The sequence below is a fragment of the Podarcis cretensis genome (genome assembly GCF_951804945.1).
Source record: "Podarcis cretensis genome assembly, chromosome: 18".
In the NCBI taxonomy this organism is placed as follows: Eukaryota; Metazoa; Chordata; class Lepidosauria; order Squamata; family Lacertidae; genus Podarcis; species Podarcis cretensis.
Window position 1 is genome coordinate 1,362,284 of NC_137188.1, and position 25,766 is coordinate 1,388,049.

At 53.9% G+C, this 25,766-nt stretch overlaps 2 protein-coding genes across 5 annotated transcripts in view; one reads left to right on the forward strand and one right to left on the reverse strand.

The window, feature by feature from the left end:
• Nucleotides 1-13,406, forward strand: part of LOC307207022 (serine/threonine-protein kinase PLK2-like) — a 29,590-nt gene extending 16,184 nt beyond the window's left edge. For both annotated transcript variants that reach the window (XM_079960669.1, XM_079960668.1), the window contains exons 3-15: nt 2,264-2,380; nt 3,386-3,515; nt 5,417-5,504; nt 6,663-6,758; nt 7,071-7,269; nt 8,153-8,291; nt 8,909-8,976; nt 9,746-9,842; nt 10,524-10,595; nt 11,442-11,604; nt 11,738-11,867; nt 12,568-12,678; nt 12,810-13,406. In XM_079960669.1, coding sequence (XP_079816795.1) covers nt 2,354-2,380; nt 3,386-3,515; nt 5,417-5,504; nt 6,663-6,758; nt 7,071-7,269; nt 8,153-8,291; nt 8,909-8,976; nt 9,746-9,842; nt 10,524-10,595; nt 11,442-11,604; nt 11,738-11,867; nt 12,568-12,678; nt 12,810-12,998 — 1,509 coding nt within the window. In that variant the 5' untranslated portion in view covers nt 2,264-2,353 and the 3' untranslated portion in view covers nt 12,999-13,406. The remainder of the gene's footprint in view (nt 1-2,263; nt 2,381-3,385; nt 3,516-5,416; nt 5,505-6,662; nt 6,759-7,070; nt 7,270-8,152; nt 8,292-8,908; nt 8,977-9,745; nt 9,843-10,523; nt 10,596-11,441; nt 11,605-11,737; nt 11,868-12,567; nt 12,679-12,809) is intronic.
• Nucleotides 1-25,766, reverse strand: part of THOP1 (thimet oligopeptidase 1) — a 285,623-nt gene that overhangs the window by 251,944 nt on the left and 7,913 nt on the right. For 2 of the 3 annotated variants that reach the window (XM_079960604.1, XM_079960606.1), the window contains exons 7-13: nt 25,380-25,515; nt 24,391-24,757; nt 23,231-23,432; nt 22,355-22,541; nt 21,585-21,713; nt 20,787-20,923; nt 18,186-19,542 (exon numbers count right to left, since the gene is read on the reverse strand). In XM_079960604.1, the coding sequence (XP_079816730.1) occupies nt 19,384-19,542; nt 20,787-20,923; nt 21,585-21,713; nt 22,355-22,541; nt 23,231-23,432; nt 24,391-24,757; nt 25,380-25,515 (1,317 nt within the window). In that variant the 3' untranslated portion in view covers nt 18,186-19,383. Of the gene's footprint in view, nt 1-18,185; nt 19,543-20,786; nt 20,924-21,584; nt 21,714-22,354; nt 22,542-23,230; nt 23,433-24,390; nt 24,758-25,379; nt 25,516-25,766 lie in introns of those variants that run through there. The other variant, XM_079960605.1, reaches the window with a different exon arrangement.

Sequence of the window (25,766 nt, forward strand, 5' to 3'; positions counted from 1 at the left end):
GAACTCCCATTGCTCGGTCCCTGCTCCTGCCAACCTAGCAGTTCGAAAGCACCTCAAAGTGCAAGTAGATAAATAGGGACCACTGCAGTGGGAAGGTAAACGGTGTTTCCGTGCACTGCTCTGGTTTGCCAGAAGTGGCTTAGTCCTGCTAGCCACATGACCCGGAAGCTGTATGCTGGCTCCCTTGGCCAGTAAAGCGAGATGAGCGCCGCAACCCCAGAGTTGGCCACGACTGGACCTAATGGTCAGAGGTCCCTTTATCTTTACCTTTAGGATAAAAATGCTTTAAGGAAGGCCCTTCCTCTCCTTTTTCAATATTGGGGGACACACACTTTTCTTTTCCTGACCCCTTTATTCCCACCCAAAGGGTGGCGTTCCTCTACACTTGAGCATTTAAACAAGGCTTAAAATCATGCAAAGTAGAAGAAAGTGGGCAAAAGGAAGCTTTTCTTCCTCTCCTGACGCTGGAATTCATGGGCAAAGCTGAAATTCCAGTAGATTAAAGAAGGCAGCACAGAGTTAAACTGTGGAACTCCCTCCCACAGGAGGGACTGACGGCCACCAGCTTGGATGGCTTTGAAATGAGGATTGGACAAATTCAAGGAGGAGGCGTGGCTTTGGATGGCTATCAGCCACAATGGCTATGCTCTGTCCTGACAGTCAGAGGCTTCCGAATCCCAGTTGTTGGAACAGTGGCGTAGTGTGGTGGGTGCAGGGTGGGCTGGCCGCACCGGGCGCAACATCTGGGGGTTAGGGTTAGGAGGCGCAAATCCATGGGTTTGGGGGCGCAAATTACTTGCCTTGCCCTGGGTGCTGACAACCCACGCTACGCCACTGTGTTGGAAACTGCTGGAGGGGAGAGTTGCTCTTGTGCTCGGATCCTGTTTGTAGGTTTCTCATAATGGTTGGCCACTCTGAGGACAGGATGCTGGGCAAAATGGGCCATTGACCTGATCCAGCCGGCTCTTCTTACATTCTGATGGAACCTCCAGGTCCAGAGGCAGTCTATCTCGATTGCTTGGTTCTTAGGGGTATTTGGTCACTATGAGAAGAGAAGACTGGAATCGATGGGCCCCCTTTGAGTCTGATCCAGCAGTTGAGCTCTTTTTAGTTTCTTATGATTCCTCAATGGAGCCTCCATGGACAAGCCAGCCTATCTTAGAACGCTGGAGTGGGGGAAGGCTGCTGCTCTCAGGTCCTGCTAGTGAGTTTCCCTTTGGGGTGTCTGGTTGGCTCCTGTGAGGGCAGGATGCTAGCTGCGATGGGCCTGATCCGTCTGCTGCAGGGTTTTTCTCAAATCTGAGAAAACCTAGCCAGATGGGTGGGGTATAAGTAATAAAATTATTATTAATTATTATGATTATCTGTGAAGCAAATGCATCTGGGGGATCTGATCTGTGACGGATGTGTGACCCTGCCCCTCCTGATCCCAGCGCAGCTCTGTGCCTCCACTTCCCCATGACATTTTACCCAGCCAGTGGCTTAGCGTGCATTGCTGGTGTCCAGGGCACTGCCCACCTGTGCAGGGGGGAGTCCAGCCAGCTGACGTGGCCCATGGCGGGCAAATCCCCCCAATGCCCGCAGAGAGGAGTGCTGCACCAGGCCATGCCGAGGCTGCCCCTTGTCTGCCTCCCTCTGTCCTCACCATCCAAGAGCAAGTGCTGCCAGGTGGCCCTTCGGCAAGGGACCCGGGGACATGGTGGCTGGCCCAGGCTGGGCTCTGGGGACTTTGGCAGACAGGGAAGGACAGGGATTCCCTTGGAAGCCAGCGCCTGTTTTGCACCCCTCAAAATGGTGTGCCCAGGGCCACGACCCCCCAGTCCCCACACTACACCCTTGCCATCCTGGGATCAGAAGCTCCTTGGGGCAGGGAATATTGCAAAAAGCACCCAGTCACATAGGATGTGAGCTAAGCGGCCGCCAGGCGCCATGCAGCCAAAGGGATCCTGCTCCAAAGAGCTTCCAGTCTAAGGTTCTGGAAAGTGGGGAGACTGCCAAAATAGGGGGGGGGGGGCAAAGGGCAACGGTCTCTAGCAGAGGCAGAGGCCAGCGCCTTCCTTTCTCATTGCAGATTCTCCATGCGCTTTGCTCTCCTTTGTCCTTGGATGTCGTAACTCTATATACTGTAGATATTGCTGAGTTTCTCGCTGACTCCAGCACCTGCACCTGTGGCTCCTCTCCTCTCTGCTGGCGCTGGGTGGGGGGGTGTCTCTGCTGGCGCTTCAGCAGGAACCTCGTGGCTTTCTCCCCCCACCCCCTGCAGGTCGAGCGCGAGATCGAGCTGCACAGCCATCTCAAGCACAGGAATGTTGTCGGCTTCCACCGGCATTTTGCTGACCAGGAGAACATCTACATGGTCCTGGAGTACTGCAGTCGGAAGGTGAGAAAAAGAGAGAGAAAGGGAGAGCCAGAGCAGAGAGGGAGCTGACAGGCTGGGCCCTCAAAGGCTTTCCTTCCTTCCTTCCGCCTGCAATGGAATACAGAAAGTTGTCCATAGAATTGCAGGGTTGCAATGCAGGAATTGGAGTTCAAGAATCCCTGGGAAAAAGTGACTCAGTTTACTCCTGTGTTTCTGACAAATGCCCAGTCTGCTGAAGTTGGCCATTGGAGCTTCTCCACAGCACCACCCCTTGCTCTGAGGTCCAGCTCTGAGGGCCTTCTTGGTGGTGGCGCCCTCCCACCAGATGTCAGGGAGATAAATAACAGTTGTTAGAAGACATCTGAAGGCAGCCCTGTATCAGGATGTTTTTAATGTTTGATGTTTTATAATGTTTTCATATTCTGCTGGAAGCTGCCCAGAGTGGCTGGGGAAACCCAGCCAGATGGGCACGGTATAAATCATAAAATTATTATTATTATTGTTATTGTTATTTGTTCAGAAGGTGCTAATAAGTTAGCACCCTGAAGCTTTATTTGCTGTTCTGACCCGCCTGCCATCTCCTAGAAGAGGCTTGCAGTTGCATTGCTGCCTTGCAGCAAGTTGGACTAGATGACCCTTGGAGTTCCTTCCAACTTTACACTTCTACAATTCTTTGCTGGCCTGGCTAAAGCCACTCCCTCCCCAACAGAATCTGGCACCAGTATTGTCCCCGGCTGCCCACCCCATGCTTTCCCCGGCGCAAAACCAAACAGAGCTTCTGCCCCTTGAGTAATGAATTTCACCAGGGGCCCCATCCTTTTCTGCCATCTCAGGCCACGTTCTTTCACATTCCACAAGCATTGCACAAAAGGGCAGGCAATTCAACAGATGCAGCTGTCCCCATAAGATTTTTTTTTTTTTTGGGAGGGGTGCAATTCAGCCCCCATGACCTGTGGGGAGTGGCACCCTTTGGGACCCTGGGATTTGGAGTGAGGCTGCTAAAACCCTGGTGTTCTCTCTCTCCAGTCCCTGGCCCACATCCTGAAAGCCCGCAAGACGCTGACGGAGCCTGAGGTCCGCTTCTACCTCAAGCAAGTCATTGCTGGCCTCCAGTACCTCCACCAGCAAGGCATCATTCACCGCGACCTCAAGCTGAGTAGGTGTCTGGCGGCTGGGGGAGGGGGCCTCCAATGGGCCCGTGCTGGGTGTGCTGCGGTCGCACCCGTGGGACCTGTATGGGGTACTAGGGGAGGAGTCGTACCTCCGATGGGGTACCACCAGGCTCATAGCCCATGCTCCACACCACTACCAGACATCAGCTCCGCCCCAATGGCTCAGAGCAACAACCACCGCCGCCCCCCCCCCCCACACCAGTGCACAATCTGTAGATTTTTAAGGTTCATGACAGGGTGTGTCATTTTAGAGGACAAAACTTAATTTTTGCAAATTTGTTCAGTGATGGGTCTTAGAAATATGCTTTGGGGCCTGAGGAATTCTGCTGGGACAACATTTTGTCATGGGACAACATTTAACTTGGCAAGTTTATGTTTGATGAAGATGCACCTAAATGTCTTTTGGAAAACCAAAAAACAACAACAATCTATAATAATCTATAATATAACTGCAAGTACTTGGCAGTCATTTTTAATTACTTCTATGCATTTTTATGCACATTTCGCTTACCAGGCGAAATTAAACTATGTTCACTTAAACAAAACATCTTTCAAATCATGTTGCAACTTTTTAGCAGCTCTTGTTTTTGGAATGTGAAAGCTGAGAAATGCATGGAAGGTGTGAAGGGTCCTTTCTCTGCTTCATCGCTGGGAGAGATCCACTCCCTGTTTCTGCACCAGAAGAGCCGATTTGCTCTCACACCCGCCAGGCCAAGGGATGGGATGCCGTTATTGGCACTGCAGCGCAGGAAGAGTTAATCACCCAGTGCCCCCAATTCGCTCTCTGTCCCGGGACCCTCCTGGGCTTTGGAGAGGGGGTTAAAAATACACACAGCAGCCCAGGATGACTCTGGTGGGGGCAGAAGGAATGCCTGCAGGGTGACCTCATGGCAGTATTGCCAGGGGCGGGAGGCTCTGAGTGCGAACGCTGATCTGATTTAGCCTGCAAGGGCAGAGCAAGGATCTCTCTCACACACATGCACAAGCGTCTCTGCATCCTGAGCCTCCAGCCGACATCATGCATTTGCAAAGAGCCCGAGGTCTTCCAGACAGCTTGCTTATCAAGAAATCGTGCTTTTGCAAAATTTATTTTTATTTGCAAATTTAACAAGGGAAAGGTGGGAGGGGAGATGAAGACCTTTCCTGGCAGACCACAGCACCCATCCTGGTTTGCTTCTGCAGAGGTCTGCAGGGCCTCCAGACCAGACTGTCACTATTTTGGGATAGGATTCAGTCCCATGCCCGCCAATTGAGGTCACAGGCCATTCTTGCACAAGGAAACTCATTCTTTGAAAAAGTGAACTTGTTGTAACACACACTTCCCTTTTCCAGTCATAGAATTATAGATTTGTAGAGTTGGAAGGGACCCTGAGGGTCATCCAGCCCAAACCACTGCAATGCAGGAATATGCAGCTGTCCCTGACGGGGGTCAAACCTGCAACCTTGGCATTGTCGGCACCAAGCTCTCACCAACGGAGCTCTCCATAATGTTATTGTTTGTACCCCACCCATCTGACTGGGTTGCCCTAGCCGCTCTGGGCAGCTTCCAGCAGATATAAAAACATGCTAAAACATCAAAGGTAAAAAAGGGCCCCCACTGACCCCCCCAGTTGTTGCCCAATGCAGCCTCCAAGTTTATTCTTCATTCTGTTCCTTCTGTTCTGAAAGGAGTGCACACAGCACAAACTTTGGCCCGCTTTGTCCTCACAAGAGCCCTGCGAGGCAGGCCAAGCTGACTGGCCTACAGGGAGTTTCATGGCTGAGTGGCGAGATCTGAACCCGGATCTCCCAGGACCCCACTGGCTCTTTTCTGGGAGCAACTGTCCAGCACTTAGTGTGGGAAAGGATGGGACTCTCTATACCTCTGAACTCTTCATGTGCTCAGGTAACTTCTTCATCACGAAGACCATGCAGGTGAAGATTGGGGACCTGGGGCTGGCGACTCGTGAGGAGCAGGCCAACCGGAGGAGAGGGTGAGTATTATGGGGTGGCTGGGCAGAGAAAGGGAGCCTTGGATTTCCTGGTGGGGTAAAGGCAGACATTAAAGCCTTGGAGTTGCAGTATTTAGTTATTCCTTCCTTTGATGCATTTGCATCCCACCTTTCTTAACTCCAAGGACCTCAGGGGACCCCATGCCTCTTCTCTCCCCTCCCTCCCCACTTGATCCACACAATGGCCACTGGGTAGGCCAGACTGAGGGGCAGCAACTGGTCCCCAAGCTCACCCAGTGAGATTCCTGCCTGAGGGGCAAGAGTTGAACACTGGTCTCTCCCAAGTCCTAGTCTGACACTTTTGTAGGTGTCCTCGGAAGGGAAACCTCTTGTTCCAATGGGGATTACTCCTGAGTGATTCTGCAGCCTCTGTTTCTGATGGGGCACAGAAGGATCCCTAATTTCTAGCAGGGTGGGGAGGAAAGCCAGCTTCCTTACACAGTGGTACCTCGGTTTAAGAACAGTCCTGTTTACGAATAATTCGGTTTACAAACTCCGCAAAACCGGAAGTAGTGTCCCAGTTTGCAAACTTTACTTCGGTCTCAGAACAGAATCCAGATGGTGGAAGGACACCGGCACGGGAGGCCTCATTATGGAAAGCACGCCTGAGTTTAAGAACGGTTTTGGTTTAAGAACAAACTTCCGGAACAGATTAAGTGCATAAACCGAGGTACCACTGTATATCCACCCAGATCCATCAGCTTTCCAGAGCAATCCCTGCCCAGACCTCCATGGAGGAGGAGTCTGCAGCAAATCTGATTCAGTTTTTCATCTGGTTGTGGGTTCAAATCTCCTACCTTCTTGCTGGTAGAAGCCTCATAGGCTGCAGCCCAGGGGCAGAGCAGCTGCTAGGCATGCAGAAGGTGGCAGGGTCCACAGCAGGGATGACTGAGAGAGATGGCTGAGTCTGAAACCCTGGACAGTTGTTGCTGCCAGTCAGCGCTGGGATAGATGGAGCAATGGCTGGACTCGGTATAAGGAAAATTCCTCTATTCCTGTTTAATTCAGAACGATGCGGACTAGCATCTTGCTGGATTTGCAGCTCTAGAGCACCTGTCCTGCATGCAGAAGGGAAGCCTGGCTTCCTCAGTGTTGCTGTTGCTTTCCCCCTTCCCTAAAGGGCCTTTCCTCTCCCCACAGAGTGGTCTGTGGGACCCCCAATTACCTGGCTCCTGAAGTCATTGCCAAAAAGGGGCACTCGTTCAAGTCGGATGTCTGGGCTCTTGGCTGCATCATGTAAGTAACTCTGGTGGAAAGGAATACTAGAACTGCAGAATTGCAGAGTTAGAAGGGACCTCCCAGGGTCATCTAGTCCAGCCCTCTGCAATGCAGGAATCTTTTGCTCATGGTGGGGCTCGAACCCACGACCCTGGCATTAAGTCTCCTGCTCTACCAGCTGAGTTAACCTACATGCCTCTAGGTCTGTTTTTGTTTTTTTGCCGGTCATTCTCTATGTTTTATGTACAAAATGAAATAAAGGATCTATGGGGTCCCCTCCTTGGCTCTCTGGCTGACCCACTGCTTCTTTTTCCTCACCCCCCCCCCCAGGTACACGGCCCTCACGGGCTGCTCCCCCTTTGAGATCACCCACAAGCAGGAGATGTACCGCTGCATCCGGGAAGGGCGCTACCCCACCCCCAGCCGCCTCTCACCCAGGGCCAGGAGCCTCATTGGGAAGCTGCTGGCCCCCGATCCTGAAGCACGGCCCACCCTGGAAGAAACCCTCGCCCACGAGTTTTTCACTCAGGTGGGTGCCCAGGGGCAAAGCAGCTCCCAGACGTAGTGGCTCTGCAGGGTCTCTGACTTGGGATCTCTTCCAGCAGGCTGGGCAAAGGAACATGAGCTAAGATCCTAGTTCTCATGAGGCCATGGGAAACTAGCTTGCACCCAGGGAGAATGCCCAGACCCTGACTGGCAGAGTCTTAGGCTCTACTCCCATGCTGCAGTTCAAAGTTGGAGTGAACTGTTTGCTAGCAAAACCACCACCTGCACAGACTTGGCCTAGTGAGTAGAGCAGCTCCTTCCTGGTGGTCTCGCTGCATGAAAGTCAGTTGCTGAGATGGAAGCTCCCTGCTTCCTCTCCAGGGTCTTTCCCAAGCAATCAGAGACTAAGCCAACCTCTGCTCCACCCTTTTCATGCCTCTCCTGGTCCTGGGAGACCAGCGGGGAGGGGAGCTTCTCGTAGCAGGAGAGGGAGACCCCCATGGCTCTTCCCCTCTCTGCCTCTTGGCCTCCTTCCTCTCCTGCTTCAGATCCTGCCTCTGAGTCTGGACTGCTCTCTGCCATAGACTCTCCCCGCTCACTAAGCCCTGTTACTTCTTCAGTTTTCAACACCTCCTCCTCCCCGTCTTCTCCCTCTGACCCTTCATTGCCATCCCACCACCCCTCTCCAAGCTCTGAGCCTTCTTCCTGTGTGGAGAGAAGAAAAGGAAAAGAGGGAAAGGGAAAAAGAAGGGGAAAGGGGAAAGGGAAAGGGCCCCATTTCCAATCCAGGTCGACATTTCTCACCCACAAGCGACTCTGCTTTCGCCTTGAGCAGCCAGGATGTTCTCTCGCATTCTGCTGCTTCTCTGTTTTGCAAGTGTGGCTTGGGAGCGTGAAGGGACTCATCCTGCTCTCTCTCTCGCCAGGGCTTCACCCCGACCCAGCTGCCTTCCCGCGCCTGTCATTCTGCCCCGCTCTTCATGCTTCCCAACCCACTGAGGAAGTTCTTCCAGAAAGCAGCAAAGGTTTTCCTGCGTGGCTCCCTGTGCCAGGAGACCCGGACAGGTGAGCCTTCGCTTGCGAGGGGTGGGGTGAGGAGGCTGCCAGGAACTCTCCCCCAAATGGAAGACCATCCTCCACAGTCTAGCAGAGAGGGGACAGTGCTCTCCAAGTACTCAGAGGGAACCTCGCTTTTCACTGGAGCCCTGGCAATGTAACAGTAGAATCGCTGGATCAGGCCCAAGGGGGCCCCTCTAGTCCAGCGTCCTGTTCCCACAGTAGCCAAATTCCCTAAAAATCTAGGAATCATGATAGACTGCCTCTAGACCTGGAGGTTCTCTCAGAAGAGCCATGGCTGTCTCCTGTGGCAGCAAGTTCCACAGTTCAAAGATGCACTGTATGAAGAATGGGACAGCGCTCTCCACAGGCTCAGAGGCAACCTTGCTTTCCTCGATTAATCCTTCAGTCCCACGTAAGGGGAGAGTCAGGTGCCATGCAAAAGGGCAGGAATGTGTGCGCCCCAATTTTGAAACAAATTGAAATGCAAAATCTATTTCGGTTTTAAATTGGCATTACTGGGCATGACCCCATCCTCTTTCCCCTGCACGGCTGAGCCATCAGGGAGTAAGCCCCCCCCCCAAGGCTGCGAATCTAATGGGGCCCCTCTTCTGCCTCTCCCCCAGTGAGCCCCCCACCCCAGGAAGCGGAAGGGATGCCACCACTTGGGATGCCTGCCGAGACCCCCAGCCTGGTAAGAAATGGCTCTGTGTGTGTCAATCAATCCGGGTCGGACTTTGGTAGTCTTGGGTAATAGGGCACCCTGAGTGAGGCCAAAATCTGGTGCCCCCAAATGGATCTTCCTGGTGTCCTTGTGCATGGGAACTGCCCGTATCACGGAGACTGATCAGCTGATGGATTGATTTGTGAGACTTAGCAGCCAGGAAGTCCCTGGCTAGAATCCCACTGGACTTACATGACTGGCTGGAGGCAAGCCCAGGCTGCCCAGCCTCTGTTGTTCCTTCTGCAGTAAGGGGAGAGCAGCTATGGCCGCTAAGGTGAGCAAGAACATGCCCCACCCGGGGCATCCCTAAGCGGCATCCGTAAATAGTCTGGAAAATCATTTGATCTGAAAAACCAGAAATGGAACATAATGAAATTATAGCTCCGTTGGTTGGAGTATGGGGCTGATAACTCCAAGGATACAGGTGCAACCCCCCATATTCCTTCATTGCCGGGGGTTGGACTAGATGGCCCTTGGGGACCCCTTTCCAACTCTACTATGATTCCTTGAGGAAAGGTAGACTATGAATGTAATGAACACAAGCACACCGCAGATACAAATCTGGTGATTCAAAATGGCGCCTAGTGATGTCCAGGCGCAAACAATCTCTGAAGTTCGTAGGGGAGTGGCCCACCCTCTTCCCTCCAAGATGTCCTCCGTGGGGGCTGCAGGGGGGCTTCCCAGTCCACCCTGTTCTGTGGGCTTTACTGGCTGCTTCTTTCTTCTTGTCCTCTGGAAGGAAGTGGAAGAGGACAGCCAGAATGCCACTGAGGACACAGCCACCTTCCCCGTCTGCTTGCTCATGAGGGGCTCCTTGAACGTCAGCCGGGAGGCGGGTGAGTGGCACCACCGAGGCCAAGAACTGGGGTGCTTGCGGCTGAGAGTCTGGGGGATCTTCTGAAGCAGCTCCTTTTTCCAGCCTGAGGGCCGCTTGCCAGAGACCCAAACAGACAGGATGACAGGACGCTGTCCTCTGTTTCTGCATTGCAGGGGGTTGGGCTGGATGACCCCTGGAGTCCCCTTCCAGTTCTACCATTCTGTGGTTCCAGGGGTTATCAGAGCTGAAAGATGCAGAAAAATTGGGCCACAGAGCCAGAGGGAGGTGTGAGCTGGGAAGAAGCGGGTAGCCTGGGGAGGCTTGTGGGAGTGACAAAGGCAAACCCAAACTCAGCACCCTCCTTCTGTGCTGCTCTGGGGTGGCTCCAAGAGGCCTCCAGAAAGGGAGCTGCAACATTTGAACCCCAAAACCTCTAATTTGGAATTTGGGGCAGGAAGGGAGGAGAAGAGGGGTGGGGCTGGGACGTACCTTCATATCCAGGCCCAGCCCAGCTCAGCTCAGGACAAGGCTGCAGCAGCTTCCCATCTCGGCTGTCCCATGTAGGAATGGAGCTAAGCGCTCAGGAAATGGGGGGGCCAGGAACCTGCAGGGTTTGTAAGGCTGTGGGGGGCAGAGATGCGGGTGGAGAGTCTGCCCCCAGCGCCTGCTGCTTCTCACTCCATCTCTGTCTCTCCTCCAGCCGATGCCGAGAGGAGCATGATGGCCAAAGTGGATGAAGTTCTGCGGACCTGCCTGAAGACCATCCCCTTGGGTGAGGCTCCCTATCGTTTGCATGCCCAGGCCCAGGAACTGGCTGTGTTCTGACCTCCCACCCCCTGTCCCTGGAAGGGACTGTCTCTGCCTGCCTTAAATGGCCACCTTTGGGGTCACCCTCATGTCATCACGCAGCCTGGAAATGTCTGCGCAGCACCTTGGAGGAGTGAGAAACTGGACCTCTTGGAAAGGAAGGTTGAGGGTCCAATCTTCAGACTTTCTTCCAGATTGGGGGGGGGGGGTGTCAGTAAAGGAGCCCCTTATTATTCTGACCTGGGAGAGCTCGAGACTCTTAATCTCAGGGCCGTGGGTTCGAGCCCCACGTTGGGCGAAAGATTCCTGCATAGCAGCGGGTTGGGCTGGATGTCCCTCGGGGTCCCTTCCGACTCTGCCATTATTGGATTCAGGTCGGAAGCAGCAGTCGTGCAGCAGAATTCTTGTTATTTAAATTTGTATCCTGCCCTTCATCTGCAGATCTCAGGGTGGTCAGCTATGTTAAATTATAATATAATAACCACGGAATACATAACAAAGTAAGCACAAGAAAGAACTATTTTCCCCTTGAACGACACATCAGAAGGGTCCCCTGAGGGTCATGTAGTCAAACCCCCTGCAAGGGAAGAATCTCAACTTGCATCCCCCCCACCCAATTTGAAACCACAGCAGACCCTGCTTAGCTTTGCAAATAGGCTGGCAGGTTTGTTTGTTTTTTACTGCACCCCTAGGAGGCTATAAAGTACAGACCCAATTTTAGAAAATGCAGGGAGATAAAACCTAAAGGAGGTTTTTTTTGGGGGGGGGAGTTGAGCTCCTCCCTCCACCCCCCTTCCTGCCTTCTCTGCAGCGGAAGAGGATCCCGAGGGGCCCCCAAGGGCTGGACCCATCCAGATGGTCACCAAGTGGGTCGACTACTCCAACAAGTACGGCTTCAGCTACCTGCTCTCGGACGGCTCCACCGGAGTGCTGCTGGCCGATGGGACCCACATCGCGCTTTGCCCGCAACACCAGTGAGTGCCGCCCCACCCTGTTTCCTGCTCTCTTCGTGAGCGCAGAAGGGGCTGAGGAGGGCAGAGGAAAAGAAGCTGGCTTGAGCTGCCTGCTGGTTTCTTAAAAATCTCTCCTCCCTGCACACACCCCCAGGCGCGTCTGCTACTGCCCCGAGCTCCACAAGGCCTCATCCTTCCTGCGGAGAGACGTGCCGCCTTCACTGACCATGAAAATGGGGGTTCTCCACTTCTTCAGCCGGTACATGCAGCAGCGACTCCTGGAGGTGAGCAGAGCAGGATGGGAGGCGAGCAGCCAGGAGATGAGAGCTGGTGCCCCCCTGAACCCGTTCTTTTTAAATTGTATCCAATATGAAATAAACTGCTGTAGAGTTGGAAGGTACCCATAATTTCAGGGTTGTGGGTTCAAGCCTCATTGGGCAAAAGATTCCTGCCTGGCTACATGACCCTCAGGGGGCCTTCCATCTCTTGTTGTTGTTGTTGTTTAGTCATTTGGTCGTGTCCGCTTCTCCGTGACCCCCTGGACCAGAGCACGCCAGGCACTCCTGTCTTCCACTGCCTCCCTCATGCTGGTAGTTTTGAGAACACTGTCCCACCATCTCGTCCTCTGTCGTCCCCTTCTCCTTGTGCCCTCCATCTTTCCCAACATCAGGGTCTTTTCCAGGGAGTCTTCTCTTCTCATGAGGTGGCCAAAGTCTTGGAGCCTCAGCTTCAGGATCTGTCCTTCCAGTGAGCACTCAGGGCTGATTTCCTTCAGAATGGAGAGGTTTGATCTTCTTGCAGTCCACGGGACTCTCAAGAGTCTCCTCCAGCAGTAGAATTCAAAAGCATCAATTCTTCGGCGATCAGCCTTCTTTATGGTCCCACTTTATGGTCCCGCTCTCACTTCCATACATCACTACTGGGAAAACCATAGCTTTAACTTCCATCTCTGCCATTCTACAATTTCCCCTCCTCCTTCCCCAGGGGGGTCACCAGCAGGCAAGTCCCACCACCTCGCTGGACAACCTCTGCCTCCTGCACTTTGCAAAGTCCCAGGAGGCACTTTTGATGCTCTTCAGCGACGGGACCCTGCAGGTAAGAGTCACCTGGGTGGGGTGGGGTGGGGTGGGGTGGGGAGGAGGGGTCTCCATCTTACGATTTTCTTTCCCACCAAGTTGTTTTCCACACACCCCTCACTTCCTCCCCTTTCTGCCCCCCATTCCCAGGTCAACTTCTACCACGACCGCACCAAGCTTGTGCTGAGCCCCACGTCAGCTGGGGGGTACCTCCTGACTTTCGTGGACCGGCAGCGCCAGAGCAGGACCTTCCCACTGGAGACGCTGGTCCTGCGAGGTTGGACGATCCCCTTGCGAGAGCGCCTCAGCTATGCCCTGAGCATGCTGCACTGCCTGTAGCAGACCCCTCCCAGCACCCCCCCCCTTTCCCTGAACCCACTTACACTCCCTGCCCTGTCACTCACAGGCTGCTGGCCAGATCCTGCTCTGCCCCCACGTGGGGTTGGGGCCAGGTGGTGGTGGTGGGGCTCTGTGCAAGGGTTGGAAATCCAGACAGCATCCTTGTGTCTTGTAAGGAGCAGCCTAGGAGCAAGCAGGTGGTGAGGGCAGGATGAAGCCTGAGGCTGCGGAGATGGCAGATTGGGTTGCAGGTTCGAATCTCATGTTGGGTGGGATATTCCTGCATTGCAGGGTATTGGGCTGGATGACTCTTGGGGTCCCTTCCAACTCTATAAATCTATGAGGATAATAAGCAAGTGGTACAGAAAGGGGGCAGCTGTGGGTCCCAGTGGGGTTGGACAGCCAGTGGTTGGGGGCAAGGGTGGTTGGGGTTGGGGTGGGGCTTCCCACACATTGCCGTGCTGGTTGTGGGGGCTGGAGGGTGGTGGTTCTGTGGAGCTGGTGAGGAGGAAAAAGTAAGGGGACCCCCAAGATGCGGGAAGGGAAGGAGGGTCTCTGGTGGCTGGAGGGTTTTGATCTGTGGGGTGCAAGCTGAGTATGGGAGAAATGGGGGGAGGGTGGTTAGTGGGCAGAGCAGGATTCTTGCCCATGGCCGACCTCAGGCAAGCAGCGGCGATGACGACTGCGGCGAGTGCTAAGCTGTTCCCTGTCCTGATACAGCAGCTCCCTCCCAAATTCCTGTTTTTAATTAAAGCAATGTGACTCAGACCATGTGACTCAGGCTTCTTTCTCCTGTTTTGTCCCCACAACAACCCTATGAGGGAGGTGAAGCCGAGAGCCAGCGACAGGCCCCCAAGGTGGGGCTACACAACTGAGTTGGGATTCGAATCCAGGTCTCTCCCAGGTCCACTGCCTCTCATTCCATATTGTCTACACCGCCCAGCAGAGATGGCTCAAAAGGACTGGCCAACAAGCTGCCACTTGGCTATGATAGCTCAGTCAGGAGACTTAATCTCAGGGTTGCAGGTTTGAGCCCCACATTGGGCAAATGGTTCCTGCATTGCAGGGGGTTGGACTAGATGACCCTTGGGGTCCCTTCCAAATCTATCATTCTATGGTTCTCTGAACATTTACTTTTGGGCAAAGCAAGATTCTAGTCCTGTTTTGAAGACAAACTTGTATTTATTCCCAAAGGTCTACTAAGATTCAAGTCCTCAGCGTTCTGACTTAAAGGGCGGATTTGCAGACATCCCATAATCTCAAAAGTACAGACCAATGGGGGGCGGATCCTTCCTCCTCAGCAGAGAAGTGGGGCTCTCTCTGGCTGTTGGCTCTATAGGGTGATGCTGTGCACCCTCTGTGGAAAAAAGTCACTCCACCCAAGGTCGCCTGCCCACCCCCCATCGCTGCCCCCCCCCCCCCGTTGCAGATTAAACCTCCAGGAGCGACAAGGTCCTTGGGACAAGCATGTCACCACCCCCTGGGGAAACACAGCGCAGGAATGTGACTGCCGTGAGGCACGTGCATTGGCTGCTCCACTGAGGATCAGGCCCTGCCCCCCCCCCCGGCTTGGTCGGGATCTTTCTGGGGGTTTCAGAGGAGCAACAGTCAACCCCGGGACCTGCATGCAAAGCCAGGTGCTTGTCCACCAAGCTTGTCTTTGGAAATAAAGATTCTGGTCCTCATGGTCTTAACACAAAGCTGTGGAGTCGGGTTCCATATTGTCTGCACAGGCCAGCAGCAGCTGTCCAGGCTTTCAGGCAAGGAGATGTCAGGAATCAAACCTGAGACCTTCTGCTTCTACCCCAGGCAGGGAGACACGTCCTGCTCAAGCCCTTCTTGTCCCCAGGCTGCATTTCTACCAGCTGCCTCCCCCCTGTAACTGCAGCCCCCCCCCCCGACTTGCCCCTTGCCCTCCACTCTGTGTGGAGCCAAAACCAGGGACCAGCTTGGAACCTGCAGCTACGTAGCTGTGATGGCACTCACCCTCCCCTGTTGGAGACAGCAAATGCTTCCGAATGAGACCAGGATGGGATAGTAGAGCCTCCAAGCCCAGGGGCAGTCTACCACTGAATACTAGACAATGGGAAACAAGCACTGGGCAGTGCCTGGCACTCAGGTCCTGCTTGGTGGCTTACTAGATGGGCCCCCTTTGACCATATTGTCTTCTATGGAACCTCCCGCCCCAGTGTGACGCGGCAGCTAAAAAAGCCAATGCAATTCTGGGCTGCATCAATAGGAGTATAGCATCTAGATCAAGGGAAGTAATAGTGCCACTGTATTCTGCTCTGGTCAGACCTCACCTGGAGTACTGTGTCCAGTCCTGGGCACCACAGTTCAAGAAGGACACTGACAAACTGGAACGTGTCCAGAGGAGGGCAACCAAAATGGTCAAAGGCCTGGAAACGATGCCTTATGAGGAACGGCTAAGGGAGCTGGGCATGTTTAGCCTGGAGAAGAGGAGGTGAAGGGGTGATATGATAGCCATGTTCAAATATATAAAAGGGTGTCACATAGAGGAGGGAGGAAGGTTGTTTTCTGCTGCTCCAGAGAAGCGGACACGGAGCAATGGATCCAAACTACAAGAAAGAAGATTCCACCTAAACATTAGGAAGAACTTCCTGACAGTAAGAGCTGTTTGACAGTGGAGTGTGGTGGAGTCTCCTTCTTTGGAGGTCTTTAAGCAGAGGCTTGACAACCATATGTCAGGAGTGCTCTGATGGTGTTTCCTGCTTGGCAGGGGGTTGGACTCCATGGCCCTTGTGGTCTCTTCCAACTCTAGGATTCTATGATTCTATGATTCAGAGGCAGTCTCTCAATTCCTAGGTGCTTAGATGTCACTGCAAAGGCCACTGCAGAGAGCCTCTTTGGCCTGATCCCACAACCAGGCTCTTCTTATGGAACCTCCAGGCCCACAGGCAGTCTATCGGGATCCCAAGGTTCCCTGTGAGGACAGGGCCCTGGGCTGGATATGGTGTGGGGCTCTGTGCACCCAACAGGCTCAGACACGCGGCCCATGCCTCCCCTTCCAGGATAGTAAACTATGCTAAATGTGTTCTGAGTTTACAGCTGCCCTGAAATAAGTATGACCAGACGCAGCGGGACATTGAACATTCTCTGGGTTAAAAAGGAGGCCAGAGGCCCCGTCCCTCGTCTCCCACCCCGCCAGTCTTGGCTGCTGGAACTGTGGCAACAGATGTTGGCGGGGGGGGGGCTTTTGTGGGGCTTGGTGCCTCCTGCGTTGGCACATACGGGGCAAGGGCCTCCACGTCCCCTGGTGAGATGCACCTGACTCACTCCTGGAACCTGCAATTCCATAGAAGCAGCACTGTAGAGTTGGAAGGGCCCCCCAAGGGTCATCCAGTCCAACCCCGTAATGCAGTGCTTTCAAGGCATTCTCTATGCACACAGAGCAGGTGGCCAAGCTGCCCCTGCACCACCCTGTGAACTCCTGCCCGAGTGCAGTTAATTTGGTCCTGCTATTTAAGCCTGAGAAAGGCATGGGGAGAGAAAGGAGCAGACACAATCATTTGCGCTCAAGGCAGGGCGAGAAGAGAGATGCAGCAAAGCCCCCTCCCCAAGGCCTATGAAATCATAGAATGGAAGGGACCCCTGAGGGTCATCCAGCCCAACCCTCTGCAATGCAGGAGTCTTTTGCCCAACATGGTGCTCGAACCCACGACCCTGAGATTAGCGACTGAGCTGGCCCAGGCCCCCTACAGAAGGGGGGGGGGGAGCAGAGCTGCTGGAAGAGGCCAAAGGGGGCCCATCTAGCCCAGCATCCTGTTCCCACAAGGGCCCCGCAGATGCCAGCTTTCCATTGCAGAAGGTCGCCAGTTCAATTCTTGACAGCACCCCCAGAAAGAAGGGTGAGGGCTTTTTACAATTTCTGGCCTGCTCCTTCACTGCAAGAAGTAGCTCTGTTGGTGGGAACCTGGCGCTGACAAGGCCACGGTGGCCGGTTCAGTCCCCACAGGGGACAGCTGCATATTCCTGCCTTGCAGGGAGTTGGACTAGATGGCCCTCAGGGTCCCTTCCAACTCTACGATTCTGTGATGCCGATGTGTGTGGTGAGCTCAAATGTGCCAGAAGCTTCCTGATGGAGAGGGTGTCCTGATTTTTATAGGAGAAATGCTGGCGGGGCTGATGGAATCAAGGACCCTCACCCAAAATAAAATAATTTGGTGTTTAAGAGGCCAAGATGACAGTCAGGAGCTGCAGGGCATGCCAACATTGCGGGGACAACCCCCCCCCCCCCCCGCTTCAATCCTGTGCCCTAATAAGGTCACACTTGTTTTGGACCTGATATGGACCCCCCCACCCACTTGCCTGCACCCCCCACTCTTCCATCTCCAGGGGTCCAGGCATGAAATGTAAGCTGGGAGATGATTGCAAGGCCCCCCAAGGAGAGCAGCATGCGGAGACCCATGGGCCAAAAATAGTGGGGGGTTTTGGGGGCTAGAAGTGGAAGCGCAGAGATTTGGCCAAAATGCTAGGAAGGGCAAGGCATCCAGAGGCAGGCGAGACAGACGAGGAGGCCGGCAGCCCAGGAATCTGACCCCCACCCCAGGGACAAATTTAGCCCCGTCTGCGTGCCCAGAATAAGGCGCCCTGGGCCCACTCCAGCACACAGTGGTGCTCCAGCCACAAACCTAATCCTCCCCCCTGTGTGCACGAAGAAACACCCCCCCTGGCTTTTAATAAACAGTTTGTAAATGGAGCCTGGCCTAAAATTAACGCCGACCTTCTCCCCTCCTCAGAGATCTGGGTCTTTGCAGACAAAAGATGCACAGCACCCCCCCCCCCCCAGATGTCTCTGGAGCACATGGAAGTGCCCGGACTGCCCCCTAAAGGGCAGTGGTGGGCATTGCAGCTGGCACTGGAGCCAAGACGCCTGCACTGCAGCGGGTTGGGCTGGATGACACTTGGGGTCCCTCTCAGCACCACGCTTCTATGAAAAGGGCGCAGTGCTCTGTGCATGGGGATCAGGTCTATTGCAAGGAAGTACAAGAGGGGAACTCGGACAATCTGGGGGTTTAGAGGCTCCCCTCTTTCTTCCTTCTCTCTCTTTCCTCTCCCTTACACACACAAACACTCTCCACAGAATCACACCCAAGACAACATGGTCTAGCACCTTTGTAAGCTGCCTTCTCCCCTCCATCAAGAATGCCAAGTCCAGCCCCAAACGAAAATCTCAAAAACCCTTTATTGGCCGTCCAACCTCAGCCCCGGCTGCTGCTGCTGCTAAGAAGACGAGCTGTGTCCACAGGACCCCTTTGCTTCCGCCGGGAGAGAACTCGATCCGCAATCCACGTTAGACGGATATGAAAATAGGGGGCCCAGACAGCTGCTGCATGGAGTGGCTGGCCGGGCCAAGGCAGAGATTGGGGGGTCCCCTTCAGGATCTCAGTTGAGACCAGATCTCTGCACCGCAATGGCTTCCGTCCCGCCTAAAAAACCGTAAGGGTCTTTTGATTTGATAGACGGCCGCTTCCTGAGAGGCGATGATTGCCCTCCTTTGGAGAAGAGGGGCTATTTTGTGCTGCACAAAACCCCACGGGGTTATGTCAACTGGGGTTTGCTCCCTGCCCCCCCCAAATACCCAGCATTGAGAACAGCCTCAAATGAACGGTTGTGAAAGCTGCATCAAACCTGCACTGCTAAATTGATACACAGAGCTAAGATTTGGGAATTAAGATCGATTCCGAAGGGTGTCAAAGCAAGAATAGGAATAATTTTAGCCCCATGGAAATCAGAGAAATGGAGGGAAGGAAAGAGCAGCCCCCCTCCCCCGCTGCAATAATGCATGCAGCCTTCCACCATGCACTGTGCACTGCGGCTGGAGCTCTCAGGAGGCAGCAAACCCAGGGGGTGCCTCTGCAAGTGAATGTCCCCCGCAGGAAAATCGAGAAGGGGCTGCAGCAGAAGACACAGGGCAGGGCAGCACCTTCCCGTCTTGTCTTCAGCAACTCTGCTTTACACTTCTACAAGAGCCCTGGATCTGACTGATCTAGGCCAGGGATCCACTTGCAAGCGGCAGGAAGCCAGGAGCCTGACTGCAAGCAGCAGCAAGCTCCAGCCTCCACCCAAGGGCAGGAAAGAATCAGAGCTCCAAACCAATCGTTAAAAGCACAATCCTTTTCCTTGCAAACTATATTTTCCCGGGGGGGGGGGAGCAAAGGAGTCAGATGGGTTTAGAGAAATTTTGTTTGTTGGGGCTCTGGGGGTGGGCCAAGGAGGGAATCAGGAAGCCAGAGACCCCTTCCCTCCAGAACTCTGGGTGGGAGGCAAGGTGGACCCCTCCCCACTCCCAAGGCTATTTCTACAAGCAGGCTGCCAGGCAGGACTTGCAAGTGCCCCCCAGCTGGGAAGCGGGCAGGACGTCTCAGCAGGACGAGGGGGGGCTGGTGGGGTCGGCGGCAAGACCCTTGCTGGCCAGGAAGGCATCCTGCTTGGGATTCCGGCCAAGGAAGCGGAGCAGCATGTCAGAGGCATCAAGGGAGCCGCCGGGACGCAGGATGCAGTTCCGGTAGTCCATGCCCACCTAGAAAGGAGCCAGAGAGAAGCCGGGTCAAAATCAGAGACTCAAGAGTTGGAAGGGGCCCCCAGGGGTTATCTAGCCCAATCCCCGGCAATGCAGGAATCTCAGCTAAGGCATCGAAGACAGGCGGCCACCCAGCCTCTGCTGAAACACCTCCAGGGAAGGAGAGTCCAGAAGCTCCTGAGAAGCCATGCAATGAACTGCCACTTCCGGGACATGCAATGGGAAAAGCAGCGGGTGCCAAGGCTCTGCCCTCTCCGGCATAAAAGTATTTGCACACTGCTTATTTCTCTCTCTCTCTCTCTCTCTCTCTCTCCCCCACACACACACTTTTCTACTCCTCCACTTTTTATGCTTTTATTGTACCTAGGGGGAAAGATATTGTTTTGTATTTTTCTCTATTAACCTTAATAAAATTTATTTATATAAACTTCCCTTTTCAGAGAAGTTTTTAATATGTGACATCTTAGTATATTTTTTGTCTTTGTGGAAGCCGCCCAGAGTGGCTGGGGAAACCCAGCCAGATGGGCGGGGTACAAATAATAAATGAATAATAATAATAATAATAATAATAAAGTAAAGGTACCCCTGCCTGTACGGGCCAGTCGTGTCCGACTCTAGGGTTGTGCGCTCATCTCACTTAAGAGGCTGGGGGCCAGCGCTGTCCGGAGACACTTCCGGGTCACGTGGCCAGCATGACGAAGCTGCTCTGGCGAGCCAGCACCAGCGCAGCACACGGAAACGCCGTTTACCTTCCCGCTATAAAGCAGTACCTATTTATCTACTTGCACTTAGGGGTGCTTTCGAACTGCTAGGTGGGCAGGAGCTGGGACCGAACGACGGGAACTCACCCCGCCGCGGGGATTCGAACAGCCGACCTTACGATCAGCAAGCCCTAGGCGCTGAGGTTTTACCCACAGCGCCACCCGCGTCCAATAATAATAATAATAATAATAATAATAATATTGTTATTATATATAAAAATGCATAAGGCTGTCTCATAAAACTTCATAAAGTTAAATATGGTTGTCCATTCACCACTGTTAACTGTAATAGTCCTGGTGGAGTAGAAGGGTTTTCACTTTGATACTCAGTGGCAGGGAGTTCCACGGGACCCGGTGCTTGGCGGAGGCCATTCCAGGCTCTTGGCTGGCAGGTGAGCGACACAGGCAGCTCTGGTTGGCTATGCACAAGCAGCAGAGGCTTGAAGGACGAGAGGTGGTGGGAACAGAGGGCTCCCTGCCTACCTTGTGGTTCATGACGCCTTCTTTCTTGAAGCGGGTGTAGAACATGTCCATGGAGTAGACCTCGCTCCAGAGGTAGCCGTAGTACTGGGCATCGTAGCCCCCTGCCAGGTGGCCAAACGTCGCCGGCATGTTCGTACCTTGCAAGGGGCAATGCAGGGAGAAGGTTAGGAGAGCCTTGGGGGACGCTTCCCTTAGACACAGAATTGTCGGGTTGGAAGGGACCCCCAAGGGCCATCTAGTCCAACCAATGGTCTGCGTGGGGCATTGCATCTACATGGGAAACAGCCCAAATCCCACCACAGAATCTCCCTGGAAGAGAAAATATAATGGAGAAAAGGAGGTCTCGGTGGAGAGGTCAGCGAGGACTAGAACCTACAGGTGCTTCTTCCAGGGTTTGGCATTCCTTTGTGACACATACTCTGACTACGTGGATGGTCTTCCTTCACTGGGACTTGGCTGTTTTCACCCTCCTGCAACGAAACTTGCCCTACGTGCCCATTTTGCGGTTTAGCTCTCCATCTTTTCGTTTCCATGCGTCATTCTCACGGACCCACAACATAAAAGGATATAATAATAGAACTTTGACCAAAAGGAAACATTGGAATGGCAAAAGAAAAAAAAGTCAAGTAAAAACAAAAGATTGCCACCCAAGACCAAAGAGGAGGAGAGCATCAGGCCCCATTGGGATTAAGAGGGCAGGTGAAACCTTTCAAAGCGGCACAGAATCCGACCAGATTTCTAAACTGCACTGATCTTGACCAGATTTAGCTGTTCCCCACAGCCTCCTCTGCCCGCTACCTGGGGTTGCAGGGACGCCCAGGATCTTGTCACACTGCCGGGCATACTCCTCCGCAGGGTCGGCGTCCATCTGTGTGTGCAAAGCCTGGTCGACCTTTGCCAGGACGATCTGCCGCAGGTTGAAGAGTCCTGGAGAGAGAGGAGGAGGAGGAGGAGGAAGAAAAGGAGAAAGTGGGGCAGGGGGCTCTGGGGTCCCCAACAACTGAATTAAACCAGAGGAAGGTTCAAAAAGCTAAGAACAAAAGCTAGAGGACTCGCTTTGGGTTAGGAATTTCCTGGTTCCAGGAAACTGTGTGTCGGAAGCTGATTAACTATTAAATAAATAAATAAATGAAACAAAATAAACTAATCAGTCTTGCATGTATTGCCTAAAGACCGGCTTCTGGGTTAAAGGGGATATTTCCTTGCTTATCTGTATGGTGCTGCTATTATGCATCAAAAGGATTTAATTTGAATTAGTACACACATACAAACGTTTTAAATGGAGAAAGAAAGCTACTGGATAGTTCAGCATCCAAGATTCTTTCCCAGCAAGTTATTTTTTATTGATAAGCTTTTGATCTGGGAGAGCTCAGTCAGTAGAACCTGAGGCTCTTAATCTCAGGGTTGTGGGTTTGAATCTTGCGTTGGGCGAAATATTCCTGCCTTGCAGGGGTGTTGGATGGATGACCCCCTGGGCTCCCTCCAATGCTACGATTCCAGGCATGCTTTTGCAGGTGTTATTGCTCCTTCCCGCCCTTCCCGTGCAGCCACCTGGGGACGCTGCCTACCTGTGTTGGCCTGTCGGGACTCGAGGAGCTTCTCCAGCAGCTGGTCTGGGATGGGCACGCCGTTCTTGTAGTGCGTGGACATCCGCCGCAGGGGCTCCTTCTCCCACACCCAGTTCTCCAGCATCTGCGACGGAGCCTCTACGAAGTCCCTCTCGACGTGGGTCCCACTGAACATGGCAAAGTCCGCCTGTCCGGGGGCAGAGAGGAAGGGGCTGAGCAAAGGGCTGCAGGACTGTCCTCAAAGTTACCCAGTGAGCTTCCTAGCTAAGTAGGAAGGATTTGAACCCTGGTCTCACTCAGGCCTCACACTGTGAGGCAGGTTGGGGCCGAGAGAGGGGCTCTGACTAACTCCAAGGTTAGTCATTAAGCTTCATGACCAAGGTGGGGGAATTCGAACCCTGGTCTCTCCCAAGTCTTTGTCCTGTTTTCATCCCTACAACCATGTGAGGCAGGCTAGGCTGAGAGGTCACACAGTGGGCTTCAAGGCTGAGTGCGGGGGATTTGAGCTCTGGTCACTTCCAGGACCTAGTCCGACACTATAACCACTATGTGATGCTGCCGTGGGGGGGCACCTGCCATGGATACTTGTGTACCTGCACGGGGTTGGACTAGATGACCTTGTGGTGTCCCTTCCAACTCTGCCATTCAATACTTGGCAATCATTTTTAATGATTCCTACACACTGTTTCACACGTTTTACCCAACAGGCAACACTAAATCACACTAATTTAGCCCAAATACCTTTCCAATCCCAGGTTGCTTCACCGCTTTCTAGCACCCCTCATTTTCAAAGGTTGGAAAAATCAGAAACTTGACCTCGGACCCATTTTCCAGCCCAGAAGACCGAGGCCAAGGGCTCCCGGGTCTGCCTCTCACCTGTGAGCAGAGCTGGTGCATGACGTGCCCAAACTCGTGGAAGTAGGTCTCCACCTCGTCGTGCTGCAGCAACGAAGGCGCGTCCTGCGTGGGCTTCGTGAAGTTGGCCACCATGGCTGCCACCGAGATCTGGCGGCTGCCGTCGGGGAGAAGGCAGCCGGGCTGCAGACCAAAGCAGGCTGCGTGGCCATACTTCCCCTCCCTGCTCCGGGGACAAAGGAGAGCCTGTGGCAGAGCAGCCGGCTGGGCTAGGGGTCCCTTTCCACGCTGTGCTTCTGATACTCTCTTGGGGCTGGAGCCTCCAGGGCCAAGGACAGTCTATTTGGACTCCAGCCAGGACAGGAAACAGGGCTGGACTTTGGCCCGAGGCAGCAGCCAGGCTCTTCCTTGAGAGGCCTCCTGGGATGGCAGAACCTCTCTGCCCTGGGGAACCAGAAGGCGGGGACAGCAGCTGGGGACAGGGCTGGTGTGCTCAGGACCCCTTGGGGGCTTCTGGACTGATTGCTAGATTTTATTTCTTTGCCAGTTCCCATCCTGATGAATCCCTAACCTTTTACAACCATTAACTGGTGAACGTGTAAAATAACATCCTAAATGCAGCACAAGTCTTAGAAAATAGGTAACAAATAATCAGTGAAGCAATTACAAATCATTGATGAAACAATTGCTGTTTAGCAAAAAACAGAGCAACCAAAATTCTTCCCTTGGAGGGCATCTGGTCAGCTCCTTTGGGACCAGGGTGCTCTGGGCCTGATGCAGTGGCGGGAGTCTTCGGATGCCTTGATGGAGCCTCCAGCTCCAGAGGCAGTTGATCTGGAATCCTGGGTCTTTGGGGGCACCTGGCCACTATGAGGACAGGAGGCCAGGCCAGTTGGGCCCCCTTTGGGTCTGGTCCAGCAGCAAAGCTCTTTTCTGGAGCCTCCAGCTCCAGAGACAGCAACTCTGGATTCCTCGGTTCTATGGGGCATTTTGCTGCTGTGAGGTCAGGATGTTGGGCTGCTGGGCTGATCCAGCCCCTGGGTTCTTACTATGGAGCCTCCAGCTGCAGAGGCAGTCTACCCAGCTTCTTTGGCTCTATGGGCTGCTGGCCCATGAAGACTAGAAGCCCTGGACCTGGGACCTTCTGCATGCTCTTTGACCCTCCGCCCCCCGGGACTTACCTTGGGTAGAGGTCCAGGTAGAACTTCCCGACGGCCTGGCCGGAGTGGGCGTCCTGCACGGCGTAGAGCTGGACGTCGGGGTGCCAGGCCGGGGCCCCCTCCTCCAGGCGGAAGGTGAGCCCCAACAACTCCTGGTAGATACCCAGCAGGCCGGCCGTCACCACCTCCATGGGGAAGAACTCCTTGAGCAGGTTCTGGTCCACCTGGTAAAGCGTCTCCTGAACCCGGTTCATGTAGAAGCGCAGGTCCCAGGCATGGAGGCAACCGTCAAAGGGCAGGCTGCGCTGCTCGCACTCCTGGCGCTTCAGGGACAGCATCAGGGCCCGCTCCTGCTCGCCCAGCACACGCAACTTGGCTGCCAGCTCATCTGTGGGGGGGGGGGGGAGAAGAGTGCAGGAGGGTTGCAGGGTCCCCCGGGGGTCATCCAGACCAACCCTGTGCTGGGCAGGAAGCTCGGCCGAAGAACCACAGACACCCCAGGGTCAACTAGATCACGCCCCTGCCAAGCAGGAAGCTCAGCTGAAGAACCACAGAATGGAAGGTTGGGAGACCCCCAGGGGGCATCCAGACCCACCCCCTGCGAGGCAAGAATCTCAGCAAAAGAATCCCTGATGGACAGCTGCTTAAAATCCTCCAAAGCAGAGTCCACCACCTTCTGAATCTGTTGGTTCGGGTCCTGCCCTCCGGAGCAGAAAAGCAGGGGAGGGGTCTGTGAACCTCCTCTGGCTTTCAAAAATAACTATTGTTAATAAAGAATTTTAGTCAAAGGTTTTCTAAACACGCAAATAAGAAACACAAACAATGGAGGGACTTCCTTGCACCTATTGGAAGGCCTCTACTTCTTTGGAGGTTTTTAACAGATTCTTTAGCAGAGATTGCTGCCTTGCAATCTGGGGTCCCTTCCACCTCTGCAGTCCTAGGAGACCCTTCAACCGTCCGCTTTCTTTGGGGCTGAAGCCATGTGCTTGCCATCTGCAGAAACGCCATACCCAGGAAAGAGGCCACCGTCTGGCAGTCCTTGGCCATGTTCATCTCCAGGACGAAGTCGGCGTGCGTCTCAAATCCCAGCAGAGCCGCCTTCTTCGCCCGCAGATCCACCAGTTCCTTCAGGATCAGGCAGTTCTCCTGTGGCAACCGGAGGGAGGGGGGAGGCGGTGAGGCAGCCAGTGGGGGAGACCGCAAAGGAGCCCCTTTTATTCCCCCCCTTTCAGAAAAGGCCTTTATCATCAACTACATGGAGAAACAGACATTCTGAGAAATGTAAGGAAACACGAGGCTGCAGCAAAACCCTCAACAAAGAAAATTGAATTGTGCAGGGAGGTTTTCCTCCCTGTATCGTAAACTCGAACTCGTGACATGCAAGGAAGCGGAACGCC